The sequence below is a fragment of the Salminus brasiliensis genome, chromosome 1 (assembly GCF_030463535.1).
Source record: "Salminus brasiliensis chromosome 1, fSalBra1.hap2, whole genome shotgun sequence".
NCBI classification, from domain to species: Eukaryota; Metazoa; Chordata; class Actinopteri; order Characiformes; family Bryconidae; genus Salminus; species Salminus brasiliensis.
In genome coordinates this window covers 50,847,501-50,866,820 of record NC_132878.1, presented here as the reverse complement: position 1 = coordinate 50,866,820, position 19,320 = coordinate 50,847,501, and the positions used below count along the sequence as shown (strand labels likewise).

Below are 19,320 nucleotides of genomic sequence, written 5' to 3'. Positions count from 1 at the left end.
AAGGCCAGGACAACAAGCAGAAATAGAGCAGGGTATCAGTCCCACGGCTGTGCAGACTGTATGTCACACCACAAACAGACGCTAGATGGCAGCAAAGAGTGGACAGCGATTTGTTGGGTGAGCGTGTTTCTCAACAGGCGTGTCTTGTAGTCTCGCGGGGTCACTGGAAAGGGTCGGGCAATCGGGAGACAGCTTGTGCAGACTTCAGCAGACGGACCCTTAGTTTAATCCAGCATGACGTTCGGTCAGCTCTTATACCTACACGAGTGGCTCGACATCAAGAGTGCTCTGCTGTTCTCGTGTGTGTTTTTGCTCCTCTTGGATTATGTGAGAAATAAAGCACCGAAAAACTTCCCTCCCGGACCGCGGTCTCTGCCGTTTATAGGGAACATTCATATGTTCAGTATGCAGAAGTTTCATATCCAGCTGGAAGAGGTAAGCACATGCGGCACTCTGCGACCAGGATAGCCCTACCGTCAGCTGCGTGCTCTACACACTGCAGCGTCATTTAGCGTGCGAGCTAGACACCCCTCACGTTTAGGGTCAGACAGGTGAGCAGCTATTTGCATATTGGGAAAACAGCTGTGTTGCCTCTGTTCGTGTGGTTTTCAAGTGGGCTCGACTTACTGGGCTCTTGCGTTACCGTCACAAAAAAACAACAATGCCCATGATGCATTGCGCCGCAACTGTTGACAGTCAGACTACAGGGGCGGTAGGGGTATGGATGGTCAGCTGATAACACACAGCTGGCAAGCTGGTCATGCTGGTGGATTAGTTTGGCCAGGTTGGTCATGCTCGTAGAGCAGATTGCCAACAATCTCAAATTTACCCTAAGACTTTATGGTGGTCAAGAGCTGACTGTCAATCAACCTAACCAGCTTGGACTGACCAGAAAGTTTTTTTTTTATTATTTATTTATTTATTTATTTAATTTTTTTTAATGTTATATCTATATTTAATACAAATTCTCAGAGAAAAGAACATCAGCACATCCAAGTTTGGTTTGTCATCAAAAAAAAAACAAAAACATGAAGTGTAATATTATGATTGAATGAATTAATCAGTTTGGGGAACAAAACGGCACCAATAATATTTGCATACCACAATATTCTCATTTCTTTTACCGGGAGCTGGTATTGATTAAGAAATCCTTCATATTATTATACTTGAATAACTGTCATATTTCCAGTATTGCTTCAATAATGCAAAATAATATGTTCATGTTAATATTAATATGTTTAATAAGTAATGAAAACTCATTTGCAGTATGAGATCACCTTGTGGACCGACAATTATGTTTGTTTACTTTTTTTCAAAATGTAATAAACAAAAGACTGTGACCCTGCAGAGCGCAGTAAATAAACACGGTTTTATTGTTTATGTGAATACGTTGTTTTTATTTCGTTGGTGCATAGTTTATAGTTCTGTATCTTTTCAGTGTGCAGAAAAATACGGAAACGTTTTCAACATTCAGATTTTTGGACCAAGGCTTGTTGTGCTGAATGGATATAAGTTGATGAAAAAGGTGTATGTTGACCAAGGAAGTGACTATGCTGATCGCCCAAGTGTCCCCATGCTTCGTGACACTGTTGGTGACCGAGGTAGGACTGTGGAGCTGGGTGAAGTTTTTTCTATTTTGGAACGCTATAAGCAGATTATGTAGCCCACACCTTGCCATCCTGTTTTCCTTTTGGAATGTAGTGTTTGATGAGTCCAGAAATGAGCATAAGGCCTAAAAACCTTTTTTTATTTGACAAACAGGCGTTGTTGCCTCCAATGGATATACATGGAAGCAGCAGAGGAGGTTTGCACTCTCAACTCTTCGGAATTTTGGCTTGGGGAAAAAAAGCCTGGAGCCCTCTATCCATCTTGAATGCCGGTATCTGAATGAAGCCATATCAAATGAACAAGGTAACACCAGTTAGTAGGCTGCTTTCTGACAATTAGTGACAGACATCCAGAATATTACCAACAGAGTCATCTTTGCCATAAGAGGTATATGTTGCTGTTGTAGCATTGCCAGAACTCTTAATAGGTTATTATGGAAAACACTTTGACATTGTAATGAATTTACAACATTAAAGTTGAATACATTATTTTTGCCATGGGAGGTTGCAGTGACTTGCAGGTCGTCTTTTCTGCGTCTGCATTTTCAACTATAAAAAAGGGTAGATTCAACGACAGTCATGTGCGCTATGTCACTGTTAGTTCAGCCGTATGTTCACTGGGGGAGCCATGTTAATGTAAAATCTCAATATATAACAAAAGACAGATTTTTGCACCAATATTGTCCCTAAATTGAATTAGTATCTAGTAGTTACTAGATACTAGTAAATTGATACTCCTGAAATCATGTCCTCTTTATCTCCCCTACATTAGCCCCTTTCGCATGTACATTCATCTGATGCTGGTCAGCCCAAAAGTAGAACTCAAGACGTGTAAAGAAGTCTCTAACAATCCTAAAATGTCCTCAGTAAATGTAAAATTAGCTCCTGCCACAGTAGAAGAACATACATTTACCACAGGAAAGAGACTGCACAAGCTTGATGGTAAAGTTTTCCAGAGAAGACCGAGACCAGGACATCTGGAACAATGTGCTTTGAACAGATGGATTCAAAGTTAAATTATTTGGACACAGTAAGGGAGGACATGCATTTGAGCACAAGAACCTGAATCAGCTGTATCAGCTATGGTTTAGGGCTGCTTTGCTGCAGCAGGGGACACTCCACAATGTACTGGACAGTGGTACACCAGGACTTGTCAGCAACAGCATAACAGTCAGGAGTTGGGCTTGCGTGGACAGTTCAGTACAAGAGCTTAAGGATAATGTTGTAAATAACGAATTGTGCATGGCATTGGAAAAATAAAGGTGCGTTGTGCCCTGTGATTGTTCATCAGTATTCATAAAGATCTTATTTTATTCATATGCGTATTTGCATAATTACTTACAAGTTGGTTGACTGAAATTATTGTATTAATAAGGGAAGGAAAGGCTAGTTTTCCCAGCTAGCAACCTTTCTAGCTTTAATATGCCTAATCAGTGATGTTCCATTTCCAGGCAAGCCGTTTAACCCTCGGTTGCTGCTGAACTGTGCTGTTTCCAACGTGATCTGTGTCCTTGTGTTTGGTGAAAGATTTGAGTACAGTGACAGCGAGTTCCAAACCTTGCTGAAAACGATCAACCAAATTGTGCTCCTTGAAGGTAGCATTCTGGGTCAGGTATGTTGACAACCAAGTCAATAATTTTTGCATTTTTAATATCTGATGACTGTATTGCAAATGCTGGTTTTAGCAAACTGTACGACAGCAATGTGTCAGGGCCTGAATAGTAAAGAGGATGCTTCACAAAAGCAATACTTGTGTTCTTTTAGTTATACAACACATTCCCATGGATCATGCGCAGAATTCCTGGACCTCACCAGGAAATATTCACCTTATGGGACAGAATGGTTAAGTTTTCCAATCATAAAATAGAAGAGCACCGAGTGGACTGTGACCCCGCAAACCCTCGTGACTATATTGACTGTTTTCTCATTGAAATGGAAAAAGTAAGTGTTTTTGATGTTGTACTTTTTTAGTTTAGCATCTCTAGATCTACAGAAAGCTAGCCAAAGACCTGACCCTAGGTCAGTGACCCTATCTGAGAAGCTTTGTGAATGTTAACAGGGGACTACTATGGCCGATAAAGCAGGTCGAGAATGCTGATCATAGACATTAACCAGAATGGGAATTAAAAGAGGGGATGGCATTTGATCATATCCAATTTATTTGTGTACTAAATATTTATTTGGTTAACATGACATGAGTACCAAATCCTAAATGTAGGTCACAATACAGAGACTGAAAGATAAATTAATTTAAAGAATATGTAAAAATGAATAAAATACAAATCTTGAAATTCAGAATGCAAAAATGATAAAACTCTGTATATGTTTCATGTAATTTATTCATTCATATTTATTTACCACATTAGTACGTATTACCACTTATTACCACATTATGTACCACATGCAGGACATAAGAAAACAATATAGCAAACAAATATACAGCCCTTGAGCATGTTGTTGTTGATCTTGTGTCTTTTAATTAATTTGTTTGTACATTTAGTGCCATTTGAGACATTGTGGGATTCTTCTTTTCATTAATATTTTGGACAAGTTAAGTGTCTTATTAGTAGTTAAGCATAGAAGCAGCTCCCTAGTAGTTTGTAAGGTAGAAACAGGCCTGTGTCCAGAGCAAAAGGGTGAAGGTGCATAAATCGTCCAGTATGCATTATACTGCAACCCATATTGCAAGAGTCTTACAAATTTTATTGCTGGCAGAGCCAGATACATTTTTATGGCCCTAGGGTACAAAAACATTGATGGCATCCTGAGAAGACAGCTTTATATATCTTATATAAAAATGCACTTACCCATCTCCATACATGCCAAAAATAATGTTTTTTTACATTTTTACAATCAACATTTTTCACAGTGAACAGTGCAGGACAGTTTTAAACCAGGTGACAGACAAACTGCTCCTAAGAGAGGAAAAATAGTCTAACAGTGAGTTGGTTTTATGCTTCATATCACTAGGAACATGCGCTGCATGCCCAGACCCCATTCACTTTTGTTGCCTCTGACAGATAATGTGAATGTCTGAGGAATTTCATATGGATACATGCTTGCGTGTAACCTAATGCAAGCATGCATGTCTTCATGCAACACACACAAGCTGCTTAATTGCATTTTCTCCAAAGTGCGATTGAAGGGTACAGATATTCAGCATGCATGCTTTTGCTGCCTGAGCAGGCGTATATTTAAAATCCTCCTCAAGTTAAATAAGCCAGTAATGACTATAAGTGTCTGAAAACTGACATGCGGCTTCAAGATCCCAGGTTTTATTTCCACTTTTTTCCACATGTTCTTTGCAGTGGAAAGATGACCAGGGTGCTGGTTTCAATATCGAGAACTTGTGCTTTTGCACACTGGATCTTTTCGCAGCCGGGACTGAGACAACAGCCACAACTTTGACCTGGGGCCTGCTGTACATGATCAGATATCCAGACATACAGGGTTAGTGCAAAGTAACCTTTCCAGCCATCTCATCTGATGTCCATGGTGTTCCTATTTACATTTGAACCGTTTCTTCTAGTTAGAGATACACTGTTTACCAGTTTACAGATTAGCTCATGCACTGCTTTGCAAACAGCTCCTATCTTGTACGTTTAGCCAAGGTTCAGGACGAGATTGAACGGGTGGTGGGGTCTTCAAGACAGCCGTCTGTGATGGACAGAGACAACCTTCCCTACACCAACGCCGTTATTCACGAGATCCAGAGGATGGGAAACATTCTTCCACTCAACGTGGTCCGGGCTGCCACAAGGGACACACAGATTGAGGAATACTCAATACCGAAAGTGGGTTAAAAGAATCTTATGTACAATGCACACCATAGTGATCATTGTGTGGTCAGTATGACACATACATGATTTTCAGTTCTCTTTAAACTTGATCAAACAGTAGAAACCATTCGAGATGGTTTCCTGAACAAGGATTAAGCAGAGTCATGAACTTCAGAGCATTTTGTATGGAAATGTTCTGTTAAATAGATAACCTAGTCCAAGACTACACTCTTAGAAAAGGGTTCCTCAAGGGTTCTTTACTAAAGACAATGTTATCTATGATGGTAACACAGGACCGTGACCATTAAAGGGTTGTTTGCATTGGTGGAAAATCTTCTGTAAATAGTTTTAGATATAGCATCAAATCTCCAAATCCCCATTTTTTTTAGTCTGGGGAACCAAGTCAATAAACATTACACAAGTCTCAAAGTGAAGGATGCAGGACGAGGTAGAAGAACGTTTGCTAGAACTGGTATAGGAAGGCCCCTCTTAATGGCTCAGTTGCACACTGTTGAGACGGTCTAAGCAGGCTGTACCAGCACATCAACATGTTTATCCTAAGCTTCAGAATTGAATTTCATCACAAAGCCATGACTTATAACTTGTAACTGTTTGGGACCTTGTTCAGTGAGCTTTGCGCTGTACGTCAATGACTGGGTGAAGGTCTCAAAATATGCATCTGTTAATCCCCCTAATTTACCAAAACATTACTTTTGAATATTCCTACAAAATGGCATGAGAAATTACATAATGGCCTTAATAACGTAATGGTTGAGAAAGACAGCCCTCTCTGACTGCATCATTAGATTTAAGCAATGTAACATATTTCATATTTACTAGTTCAAACAGTATTACTATGGTGTAGTTAAACTAGAGATCAATTACTCATTTCTACAGAATAAAGCAGTGGCCTACATCGCAGTCAAATAATGGATCAGCCAGACTCTCATGGAAACTTTGGATGTAACACTCTATTCTGTTTCTGCAATGTTTATGAAAGCTGCAGTAATTAAGCTACAGCATAGATAATGGTGTCGTTGTTCTGCAGGGCACGATGGTGGTTGGCAACTTGACATCCGTTCTGTTTGACAAAACAGAGTGGGAGACGCCTCACTCTTTTAATCCAGGTCACTTCCTGGATTCTGATGGAAACTTTAGGAAGAGGGAGGCCTTCTTGCCCTTTTCTGCAGGTGATGTAAAGTTGTTTTTTTCTTGCTGTAGTTGTACTGCTGCAGTTTGAACATATGAGTAAGTGGTAAACTGTTCTTTGCCAAAGATAGTGGTTGTCTTCTGAATAAAAAACTTTCTGTACTCAAACTCTGCAAATGATCAATGTTCATAATGAACTTTTCTGTCTAATTTAACTTTGGGTTACCGAAGAGCAGCATTCATTAGGCTACCTGACTTCAGCCTAATACTTTAACAACAACTGAGAGAAACCTACCTCAGCAATTCTAAAGCCTTTTTGCCAACAAGCGTCAGATGTCATCGGTGCTGCATTTATCAAATATGATGTCGTTTCACATCTGTTATGACAACTGTTATGATAACTGACAATGCTTGTTGGAATAAGTTCTGTAATACACAAGTGTCAGGTAGCTTTCAGAAGGCTGTCCTACACTAAAGTGTTCCCAAACGCATTAACACCTCCGTTGTGCCCCACTTTTGTAAGCTAAACCTCAGGAATACTTGTGTAGAAACATTTACGCTCTTAGGTTTGCCTAAAGTCGTCTCTTATTCATGGGCACCATCAATATCTGCCTTTAATATTTCTTTCAATCCTTGTTCTCAATTACATCCAATTCTTTTTAATTTGAGAGAAATTTTCTTTCATTAGGAAACCTGAAGATATACACCTACGTATTACACCTACAGGAGCTTTTATGTAATCCCATTTTAAATCCATAGACATTATAGCTCTGCTATATGGACAAAAGTATTGAGACACATTTGTAAATCATTGAATTCTAGCGTTTTATTCAATTTCATTGCCACAAATCAAGCACCTAGCCCTGCAGTCTGCTTCTTCAAACATGTATGTAACAATGGGTCATTAATTGGGCTTCTAAACACTTTTCAATACCACTTTTCAATAAGAGTCACTCACTTTAATGGTGGACTCTCAAGGAGGGAAGAAATTTCACTACGTGGCTTGTTGCAGTGGTAGCTCCAGTACCATGCTGGAATTCAGAGAGCTCTTTAGAACTATTTTAGTTATAATAAAGTCAGCTGTGCAATGTAGACAAAATTTCATGTGAAATATTGTCAGAAGGCCTCTTTTAGTTTTTTTTTAAATCCCGCCCATAAAGAACGGCTTCAGTAATTTTATATTACTAATTTAATTTAATGATTAAATATCTAGTCTATGTGTTTCTTCTGTAGAACTTGTGTTGTGCTTGAATATCAATGTCATAAATGAATAATATTGTCTGTGACTACCTACATACTATAATGTATTCTTAAATGCTGGTATGATTGTATGGCTATTAATGAGGTTTGTGTGTGCTAAGGTACTTTGAGTAAAGTGTTGTTCCATGGCCTCAGACTGGTGAAGATTTAACTTCAGGCTGAAAGTTCATGGGCAGATGTGTTTCTTGCGTTGCAGTGTATTTAATCAAGTTGTAGAGCTGTTGTTGATGATAGTGTTTGTCCCCCAGGAAAGAGAGTGTGTCTTGGGGAGCAGCTGGCTCGTATGGAGCTGTTCCTGTTCTTCAGCTCTCTGCTTCAGCGCTTCACTTTCAAATCACCAGAGGGTGTGGAGCCTAGCATGGAGTACATATTAGGGGCCACACACAACCCTAAACCATACCAGCTCTGTGCTGTCCCACGCTAAAAGTTTTTTTCTTATACAGTTGACACTAAATGGTTTCGGACCCTCATACTTAATGTAATATAAGGCCAGACGAACCCAAACCTGGAAAATTATTTCGACATACATATCACCCATGTCAAAAGTATTTGCTCCTCTAAACTAAATAGCTAGTTTTACCACTTTTACCTTTAAGCCATTCAGAGGGGGGGCTTGCTTCTGTGATTTGGACCAATGTCTTGCTACATGACCCTGATACATTTGAGATGGAGGAGCTTCTCAGCCTTTTTTTGTACAGAGCAGAATTTCTGGATGTGTCAATTATGGCAAGTTGTCTAGGCCCAGAATATCACCACCACCATGTTTGTTTTTATTTGAATGCTGTGTTAGATTTGTACCAGATGGCATGACACCCCCTGCCCTCTTAAAAGTTCCACTGTTAGCTTGTTGAGACTTTTTAGCCTACTTATCATCTAGCCCAAGTACAGACTAAATTAAATACATTTGGGTAATTAGTTAATTGAGTAATTTATCAGTTACTTTTCCACTGTATATATATTGATATTGGCCTAAACTGCTGTTATAGTTGTTGGTCTTTGCAGCTCTGTATACTATTCCACCATACTACACTATTCTAGTCTCTACTTTGTTATCTGCTTGTTCCACTGATTCATGTCTGTGTTTCACTATGTATATGTAGGTATGGCACTTGTCTAAATCATCATTGAAAAATGCACTGAGAACAGAATATAACTGGATCTTTATTCAAGTGTTTATTCAAGATCTTCTACCTGGAGCCTACATTGTACAATCAAGGGTTAGGGTACATTAGTGTTCATTTCTTTCCAAATAAAATGAAATAAAAACAAAGTGATAATATGGAGTGAATGCTGTGTTGAATTGTGCTGCACTGAAACTGCTTGATAGTAGGTAATATTGTGAATGTCTTGCATAATATAGTATGGAATGACTTCAGATGAGAGAGGAATTTGTAAGATATCTGAAAAATATGAATGATCATACAAAACACATTTCTTGTGAATGCTAGGGACAATCCTATTTGGCCCCTCCAAACATAACACATAAATAAATTCTAATCAGCATATGTTCAGTAGATATCACTTGTGCGTTCTGATCTACTTTAGTCATGGGTTAGCTGTTATGTAAGAAGGTGAGAGGTGATATGCACTGTTTATTCAGAGACCTTCAACATACTGGACTTTGGAAACATTAAGATTTGTGTGTCAGGTCATCTGGCTATTGCAGTTCCACTATTACAGTTAAAAAAAGATTATATTATTTGAACTCTAATCATTGTCAAACAGACATATGAACTAGTAAACCACTTCGAACTCGTTGGTAATTCAAACGTGTAAGTTGATACTTTATTGGTGTGCCCAATCTATGCTGTTCTTTTATTTAGCTGAAAGCACTTTTTTTTGGAGGTTTTGGATGTTTTGTGTTGGGAGCACATGGCTTTGTTTGTGTCTTGTCTGTCCTAGCCCCTCCTGTTCATTAGTGGTCCCACCTGTGCCTCTTCTGTAGCCACGCCTCCTTGTTAGTCCCAGGTGTTCCTTGTTGTCCTTGTTAGTCCAAGTACCCCTTTGTTTTTTAAACTTGGCCTGTTTTGTACTGTTCAGTTTCTATTTTTCTTGTGTTAGTCTCAGTGTTTGGTTTGTTTTCTTGTTTGTTGTTTTGTTTGTTTGGTTTTGTTTTCCTTTTTTTTCCCTAATAAAAGCCTGTGTTTACATCCACCTCTGCTTTCAACCTTCACACACTTCCAACCTCTACACACTGAAAAAATATTTTTATATATATTTTTATATATAACATGCATAGGCCTATCCAGACAACCCACCAACATACCTAAATATGACATGGCAGAATGTCTACTTATGTACTGAACTGGACCTGCACCTGCTACAAAAGGTTCCTTGAGTGATGCCAAAGAAGAACCACTTTGGGTTTCCTAAAGAACCGTGTTCGTCATGTGTGAGTGTGAAGAACCTTTAAAAGACCCCAAAACCTTGTTTTCAAATAAAAGGTTCTGTATCACATTTCTATTAGAAAAAGTGGTTCTTCTATGGTATCACTTAAAGAACCTTTTGTAGCACCTTTATTGTTTAGTGAGGGGTAGCCAAACCTTTCCATACACCTGTAACAGAGTTGTCTGCTAAAAACCTATTGTTGACATCCTTGCCTTGTTTTCATGCCCAGGCCTTTCAGGCAGATTGTATTGTATTGTATTACAGCGCCTCTAAGTGGTCAAAAATAAAGATATCAGTTAGGAAGAAAAACATGAGCTGTTCCCAACAGGTAAGAACTACCGTCCCGTAGTGTCACGCAATGGGAGGACCGTAAAAGCCCTGGTACGGGTCACTTCGACCACTGCGGGGACCGTTAGTTTTTTTCGTTGTTCGGCTCTCAGAAATGGCCAGCATCTCTCAGCTCTCTGCGTGGCTCGACATCAAGAGTGCTCTGCTGTTCTCATGTGTGTTTTTGCTCCTCTTGGATTATGTGAGAAATAAAGCACCGAAGAACTTCCCTCCTGGACCGAGGTCTCTGCCGTTTATAGGGAACCTTCATCTCATCGAGCCGAGCAGGATTCACTTCCAGTTTACAGAGGTAACTTCTAAACCTTCTACACATCTGAACACAGGCCGAACCCAGAAGTGTCCGGTGTAGGTCAGAGGAGGGTTCGTGCCCCTTTTGGGTCTTGGTTCTTTTGTCTTTGGCCTTTGGCCTCTGGCCTTGTTTCTCTCTCATTCTCGCCCTTATGGTTCTGTATGCTCGTTCTTTGACCCTGGGTTGTTTGTTACTCAGGGATGTGCCCAATAAATATTTGATTAGACTTATTATCTATTTATTTATTTATTTATTAATGTTCTGTTCCATCTATAGATATGAGATATTCCAGTAAAACATGATATGTTCTTATGTTCATTACGCATTAATATTAAACTGTAAATAATAATAATAATAATAATAATACATACATACATACATACATACCTTTGAGAAACCCTCATCCAAAGCCAGAGTTGATTGTACTTCTCTTTTGTCATCCCTCCATATGCCTCCACATCCCTCCCAACCATTTTCTGAAATTGTCTGATAATCAAAATATAATAAATGCTTATTCTAAAGGCAGAATGTTGAAGACGTTACGTTGATTCAACATTCAGCATTAAATGTTGTTTCAACGTTGTTTCAACATTAAAACTGCAATATTTCAACCACATTTCAACGTTGAAAGTCGGTTGTGTGCCAGCTGAAGAAGGTTTTTTTTTCCTTTTGATCTGAAAGGAGGGGGGGAGTTGTGGCACTGTTGCCATTTGCTTGCTCAAAAGAGGCTCAGACCTGGATCTCTGTAAAGCCACATAAAATGTAGAGGCTGGATGTAGGCGATATTGTGGCTAATTTCCCTCATACAGTACATTAGTTCCTACACCCTTTACACATGAAGTATATATGCCAGTAAAGTAGTAGTGGTGAATTCGATTTTGCAGAATAGTTTCAAATCCAGTGGAAGTGCTGTGTAAAATGAGCTCTGTTAGAGCTCTGTTTGTCAATTTCTTTTTGTCTAGAATCTGCTTTGCTCATAAACTCTTGCCCCATGCTTTGCAGTTGGCAGAGAAATATGGAGATATTTTCAGCATTAAGATTTTTGGCCCGAGAACTGTTGTCGTCAGTGGATACAAACAGGTCAAAGAAGTGTATGTACACCAAGGAGATCACTTTGCTGATCGCCCAGTCTTACCATTGTTTTTTGACATTTTTGGAGTGAAAGGTAGGCCTACACAGATACAGTGTCCACGCATGTTCATTATTACACTAACTTCATTTGCCATGCTGTCAGATTTTGCATGAATGTTGTTCTACACATACACTCCCATAGACTGCACTTCTTCTTGAGTAGTTGAGGAGAACCTAATTGTTTGCAAATACATTTGTAACCAGGACTTGTTGCCTCCAGTGGATATGCCTGGAGGCAGCAGAGGAGGTTTGCACTTACAACCCTACGGAATTTCGGAGTGGGAAAAAAGAGCCTGGAGCCATCGATCAACATGGAATGCTCCTACCTGATCGAAGCGATGTCACACGAACAAGGTAGCACCAACTAACAAGCTTAAAGAATGCTCAAATTAAAAATTAAGAATTTTTTATTTCTTATATTCTTATTTTATTATTATTAATATTATTTTACATTTTTCTGTTGGACCCATGTACAGAGGAGAGAGTGAGTTTGGTTGTGAGGAGTTCCAGAATCAGTTTAGCAATTAGGCAAATATAGGCTTACAACAGCTAGAAGACATATTAGAACAGTGGTTCCCAACCCTGGTCTTAAAGGAGACATGCCTGGTGTGCAAAGTTTGCTTCTTAAGGCTAGAACGGGAGATGGTACACTAATGTTTCTACCAAGGGCATAGGTTGGATTTTGTCATTGGTGAGGACATAAAATCAGTCCACGGTCAAACTCCTGGACTCCTGGGCTTTCTGCACATGTTATCTAAAGCCTTTTTTATAGATTTGGTAGCCAACACCCTCATAATGGAGTTTTTTTTCTGTGATAATAATTAACCAACAACATCAGAGTTAGATTTCTGTACTTCCTGATAGATGATCTAAACAAGTAAACATTCACAATTGAAAAAAGAGCACTATTCAAGGATTGACATTTAGGGGTTTAGTCTATACTGAATTCAGCCACCATTCAACTTTATCCGTGATCCTAAATCTCCAGCTGCTTCTCTGAGCTACTACATGGTTGGCTTGTTCCCGTTACCTGACAAAACAACACACTGGTGCAGCTGTTATGGCTGATTCTTTTAATTATTACTTGACTTGTGGTGAAGTAGCTCCTAATGGCCAACTTCCATTTTTTGGCTGCCATCCTGACTGAATATGTCATCAAATTATTATTAACTCTCTTTAATATTTATTTAATTCATGCACTGTCCTTTACTGAATCAACAGGAGACAATAGGAGTTTTTCTGTTGTGCAGACATGTACATCTAGTTGACAGAGCTTTGGCCCTTCTAACAACCACAGCCCACTCTCACACATTAGCAAGAAACGGAAAAGCCAGTTCTGTTAGCGATCTGGGTTGGTGAGGCGGGACTTGTAGTGGAGAACGAGATCTGTTAACCGCTTGTGTATCAAATTGGTTGCTATTAACACTGAACATAAGACTGTCACCATCTCTGTAAATACAAGCTCCTCTCAACAGGCAAATCAATATGGTGTAGTACACGGTGTGACTTTCTTTAGTCTATCAAAAAAAAATGAACAGCAGGTCTTTATGCGGATGATAATGTAGTTGCTGTATCAGCTTAAATAATGTCTACTTGTGCTGTTTAACTTTAACTGAAAAATTTTATAAAACTTGTTTACATAGCTTTTTTCAATAGATAGATTTCAATAGATTTTTTTTAAAGAGTTTTCTGACTACCATGTTTTTGTAAATTGTTTTTGGCCTAAGTGTTCTCTTAATTGGACTATAATTAGAATAGAAACATTTTATATAGTACAGACCATAAACCTTAGTCATCCAGACCTTTTCCCACCCTGGCACCTAAGTGGTGGGACGAACCTCCTTGGGTGTCTAAATGGCGGAGTGGCTTGCTGTCATCAAACTGATATTCGATACTTTCTGAGTAAACAGTGAAGCACTTTTGTAAGTCGCTCTGGATAAGAGCATCTGCTGAATGAAGTGTAAATGTAAATGTCATTTGATGTTATTAAGTGTGTATTAAGTGTTATCACTTAAGTGTTATCAGAAATTACTGACAGTGCACTTTGTGATTGGCTGTTAATTCTGAAATCTAATTATAATATTTGCAGGAAGACCTTTTAATCCTCAGACCCTGATCAACAACGCTGTCTCCAATGTGATCTGTGTCCTGGTGTTTGGCAATCGGTTCGATTACACTGACAGTGAGTTCCAAGGCCTGCTGAAAAGGATGAACCAGTCCATTTTTCTGGAGGGAAGCATCTGGGCTCAGGTACATAAACACAGATCTATGTGAAAAGAATGATACAGTATATCTGTTGATATACTTCCTGTTACAGTGCATCCTGATTTTGAAATCTGGACATTAGTGATGCATCGAAGTGAAATTTGTCTGTGTAAAACCCAGATTTAGGACATCCCCTGGCCAAAAACCAAGAGTTCATTTTCATTTGCTCTAAGAACTGTTCCTTTACTCGTAATGATAGTGAACCTCCTTATTGGTTATATGGTTATATAGAACAATTTTTCAAGGGTGTAATAAATAACCATTTACACAGGGTTTCCCACCAATGGGAAGAATCTGAAAAAGAGCTAATTAAATTTTTTGTGTAATGAATGATATTCCATCTGCTTTATGAGTTCATTACTTGTCTTTTTTTTTGTTTTACTAGCTGTATAACATGTTTCCACGGATCATGCGGCTAGTGCCTGGACCACATCATACTATAATCCGTCTGTGGGGCGAGGTGGCTGACTATGTACGGGGCAAGATAGAAGATCACAGAAAGGACTGTGACTTCTCGAATCCACGAGATTACATCGACTGCTTCCTTGAGGAGATGGAAAAGGTACTGATCTGAGAAATGGTTGATGGGGGGGGGGGTATATACAGAGTACACAGTGAAACGATGCAACATAGACACAGTGCTTACAGAACACAAGTGCAACACAGTACAAGTGCAGACAGACATTACAATACAGTCCAGTGAGGTAGTAAAGTTATTAGTGCAAATACTTCCAATATTTTCTGGGGTAAATGGTTGGTGAGAGAGAGAGAGAGAGAGAGAGAGAGAGAGAGTGAGTGAGTGTGAAACTACACCTGAATCAGCACCTCAATCAACTAATGAGCACCACGCTTCTATGTTAGCCTTAACACAAGAGTGTTAGCAGAAATTAGTTCAAAGTATGTTTAAAAAAAACAGCCTACCTTACGAGCTAAAGATGACCCCAAGTACAAAAACAAGCAGGTGCAGGTCCCAAACCAGGCAGTGATGCAGCTGCTCAGGATGCTTTCTATGGTCCCTCTATAGAAGAGGGGGAAGATGGGTGGAGGGAGACGGGCCTTTCTCAGTAGTAGATACGCTGCTGGGCTTTCTTGGCTGTAGAGCTGGTGTTCAGGGACCAAGTGAGGTTCTCCGCTAAGTGGATACCAAGGAACTTGGTGCTCTTAACAATCTCCACAGAGGAGCCGTTGATGCTGAGCGCAGAGTGGTCGTGTCTTGTTTTCCTGAAGTCAACAACCATTTCCTTGGTCTTGTCTACATTCAATTCAGTGGTTCATAATTTGTTAATCTCTGTAAATCTGACATTTTGATAGAAATCTTCTCTGTGTGTGTCTGAAAAATAGCTCTCGCCCCTTACCTTTAGACGAGTCGGTGTAACTATGATGTTTAAGGAGTTGAAACATTTATTTATACAGATACATAGCCCACCTACACAGGACAACTAGCAGTGAAATGCTTTGATAACCGCCCGTCCACATGAAAGAATATAGAAAATATAAAGAAGTTAATGTTACATATTTTAAACATTGGTATAATACTTAATAGTAATAGAATACATTAAACATTAGGCGTCTACCAGATATGTGAGTGATTACTAACTTAATCTGGGTGTAGTTCTTCACTTATCTGGAAAACAATGTTGGGGCTGAGGGGTTGGGTCACGTTATGTTTCCCTTTTTGTTTCTGCAGCGGAAAGATGACAAAGAAGCTGAGTTCAATATAGAGAATCTGTGTTTCTGTGCATTGGACCTTTTTATTGCCGGGACTGAAACTACATTCACTACCCTGTACTGGGGCCTGTTGTACATGATCAAATATCCTGATATACAAGGTCAGTGCATATTGACTTTTCAGGCAGTGTGTTCCTGGATCATTTCAGGATATTTGACATTCCTACCTGGATAGAAACAGTGTCTAATGAAAACACCTGATTTAATGATTTGATGACATATCAGCAAAACATGAAGCTTTGGTTTAGGGTGGAATTCACCTTTTATGAAAAGCACAGCTGATCTTAACTGAAATATTACCTGATTAAGAAAATGACAGACCCCATCCAAAGTACTTACTCTAGTGTTTACTGATTTCAGACTTCCTCAACATTCTCAGTTTAGACTGCTGACATTACATACAGGTGCATTAGATAACACTCCTTCACACATTTCTCTGCCTCTGAAACTACTCCCTTCTGGTATGCTTAGCCAAGGTTCAGGCTGAGATCGACCAGGTTTTTGGGTCTTCACGACAGCCGTCTATGATGGACAGAGACAACCTTCCCTACACCAACGCTGTTATCCATGAGATCCAGAGAATTGGAAACATCATTCCTCTTAACTTGGCCAGAACTGCTACGAAGGACGTCCAGATAGGAAAATACGTGATTCCAAAGGTGAACTCAGTACATGCATAGACCCTTACCCAGGGCCTATATATACATACAAAGCTCAAAGAGCCATTGTTAGTGGTGTTGAATTGATTCATTGGCTATTTTTAAATTAGTGGAATGAACATGCGTGTATTCTCTGACATGAGTCACCAGTTTTCAGAATGTCCTCACATAGTTCATAAGTGGAGAGCATCAACATTAATCAACATGATAGTTTGACAACACAGATGAGCTTGCTATTGATTTGCAGGGTGCGATGGTCTTGAGTAACTTGACATCAGTTCTACATGATAAGGCTGAGTGGGAGACACCCCAGTGCTTTAATCCAGGACACTTTCTGGACAATGATGGTAACTTCAGGAGGAGAGATGCCTTTATGCCATTTTCTGCAGGTGCATATAAACATTTACCTGATTGAAAGCTTCTGTCCTAAAGCGACATAGAATATTGTTATCATATATGCTGTTTTTTATTCCAGGAAAGAGAGTGTGTCTTGGGGAGCAGCTGGCTCATATGGAGCTGTTCCTGTTCTTCAGCTCTCTGCTTCAGCGCTTCACTTTCAAACCACCAGAGGGCGTAGAGCCCAGCCTGGAGTACATATTAGGGTTCACACACACCCCTAAACCATACCAGCTCTGTGCTATCCCACGCTAAAACACACACACAGATATTTTGGATTTAAGCTTCACAACATTCACAATGTGATATAATACCATAGTGACAAGTAATTTAGGAGACATTTGGGAAACCAATTCAGTACACAAACTATAATTACATACTACTTATACTAAAATAAAAGTCACGTGGGGACAGGTGAAGAATAGCTATCCTACACACATAATTAAATGCTTTTCATGCTTTAGAGTTACAGCTACTCTCCTGCAGTAATGCTTTATTTCCAAAATCATATCTGTTTTAGAGCGTCTAAGGTTTAAAGGTTGAGGATGAGCAAAATGCAGTATTATGTTTTCTTGATTTTGCTCTCATTTGCATGGCAGTAGTAAAAACCTGAAGGTTTGGTTACATTGTTTTGAAATGTTGGCGCTGCGTTTTGTGATGTAGAATAATGATATATTTCTTAGTACATCATTTGGTTAGCTTTGGAATAGTGAAAATCTCACGTTGGCTACACACACTCCATACTATTCTTGGTTACAATCTGTACTTGAGCAGTATGCAGTATGCCATTTTAAGAGTAATAAAGCCTATAAGGTAAATTGGGCAAACTAAATTGACATTTGTCTCGCTCTTAACCTAATTGAGTTATATATTTTTAAAGACATGGAACTGGAAACCAACTCTGAAGAGTTTTAACTCTTCCCAATTCAGAATGTGGTTGAAATCTAAATTATATTTGATTACAAACATCTTTACTTACAAAGCTGCAGCATAAAGACCAGGCCACGTAAAATAAATACATCAGCAACAATGACAACAGACCTACAGTTCTTGGCAAAAATAATTTGACTTGACTGGAAAATAATAATAATGCGTTTTTTGTTACTGAAGTTAATAACATGTTAAAAGAACACAGTTTGGTTCAGTAAGATTTTTGATTTGTTGTTTGAAAGAAAAAGTTGGAAGAACATGTTTGGTTATTCTTGCAGTATTCAAGTAATTCAATGTAAATAAACTGAAAAATAATAAAATAATACTAAAAAATGTAATATCAAATATACACAGCAGGCTATATACCAATATACACACATCACTGACAAATGATAAAACGTTACTATTTGTTCCCTATATATATATATATATATATATATATATATTATAATATACCATTTCACAATGAAGTTGTGAAGCTGAGTGGTTTGTCTCAAGGCATGGTTTTTCAGTTAGCCAAATATCTTAATCTTATCACACACTTAAGCTGTAGTGTGGCTTAGTCAGTAACTACAGGGGCTTCTGTGCAAACTGGTGGGACTATTTGTGACTTTGGTAATAGAGGTTTGTAATGCCATGAGCTTTTCAAGGAGGAAAGCTTAAAGTTGCCAAGGAGGAATTTCCCTTATCTCTTTTCCTATTAAACAGGCTTGCCTTCATACTTTAGTTTTCTGACTGAACTGGTAAATCCTGCTTTGTATGAAACCCCCAGGTCACTGCTGGACTGGTCTTTTTTTCAGCAGCATAAATTTATATTTAATATAAGCTCTTGTAGCCTGTTTTATTTTTGTGTTTCTGTTTAAACCTTAAAATCAACAAGATCAGACTACTTATTGACTTCTCGTTAAAGACAAAAAATTGAAATAAAAATCATAAATAAAACTAAATTAACAAAAGCAATTAGCCACAATATTTGATGAAAAGAAAATTAGTGGGCTTGACAGACATTTGCGGAATCGCTGTTAAGTTGACATAATTTCTCGTCTTCTACAGGCTTATTAGACGACTGCATTTTTCATTAAATATAAGTAAATCTTAGAAGTAAACAAATAACTAATTAAACTAAAAACATGTCATTTAGATTCTGAAATATTTAAGATGAAAAAGTAAACGTTTCTCTTCAGCTTCTTTTTACTGCTCAACAAATAACTAATAGGTCTAATAGGAAAGATTGGCCTGGCCTATAGAAATCACAAGGCAGAAGTGTGGGTATACTTTCCTGTGTTATAACAGGTCCAGCAGAGATCTACATAATCTATATTTAAAATTAGCCCTGTAGATAGATGTACTGCACAGTAAATTAATCTGCATTAGCTGAATAGCTGTCTACT

General features: G+C 38.7%; 2 protein-coding genes across 2 annotated transcripts; both read left to right on the top strand.

Annotated features, from left to right (window-relative positions):
- The first annotated feature begins 160 nt into the window (after positions 1 to 160).
- Positions 161 to 9,949, top strand: LOC140557388 (cytochrome P450 2J4-like). Its single transcript, XM_072681778.1, has 9 exons — positions 161 to 435; positions 1,439 to 1,601; positions 1,762 to 1,911; positions 3,059 to 3,219; positions 3,372 to 3,548; positions 4,916 to 5,057; positions 5,214 to 5,401; positions 6,435 to 6,576; positions 8,044 to 9,949. Exons 1-9 carry the CDS (start codon positions 235 to 237, stop codon positions 8,217 to 8,219), a joined length of 1,500 nt encoding a protein of 499 aa, XP_072537879.1. The 5' UTR covers positions 161 to 234; the 3' UTR covers positions 8,220 to 9,949.
- A 676-nt stretch (positions 9,950 to 10,625) lies between these two features.
- On the top strand, positions 10,626 to 17,262 carry LOC140557417 (cytochrome P450 2J4-like). Its single transcript, XM_072681826.1, has 9 exons — positions 10,626 to 10,820; positions 11,823 to 11,985; positions 12,156 to 12,305; positions 14,041 to 14,201; positions 14,602 to 14,778; positions 15,904 to 16,045; positions 16,416 to 16,603; positions 16,851 to 16,992; positions 17,079 to 17,262. Exons 1-9 carry the CDS (start codon positions 10,626 to 10,628, stop codon positions 17,252 to 17,254), a joined length of 1,494 nt encoding a protein of 497 aa, XP_072537927.1. The 3' UTR covers positions 17,255 to 17,262.
- Positions 17,263 to 19,320: the final 2,058 nt, after the last annotated feature.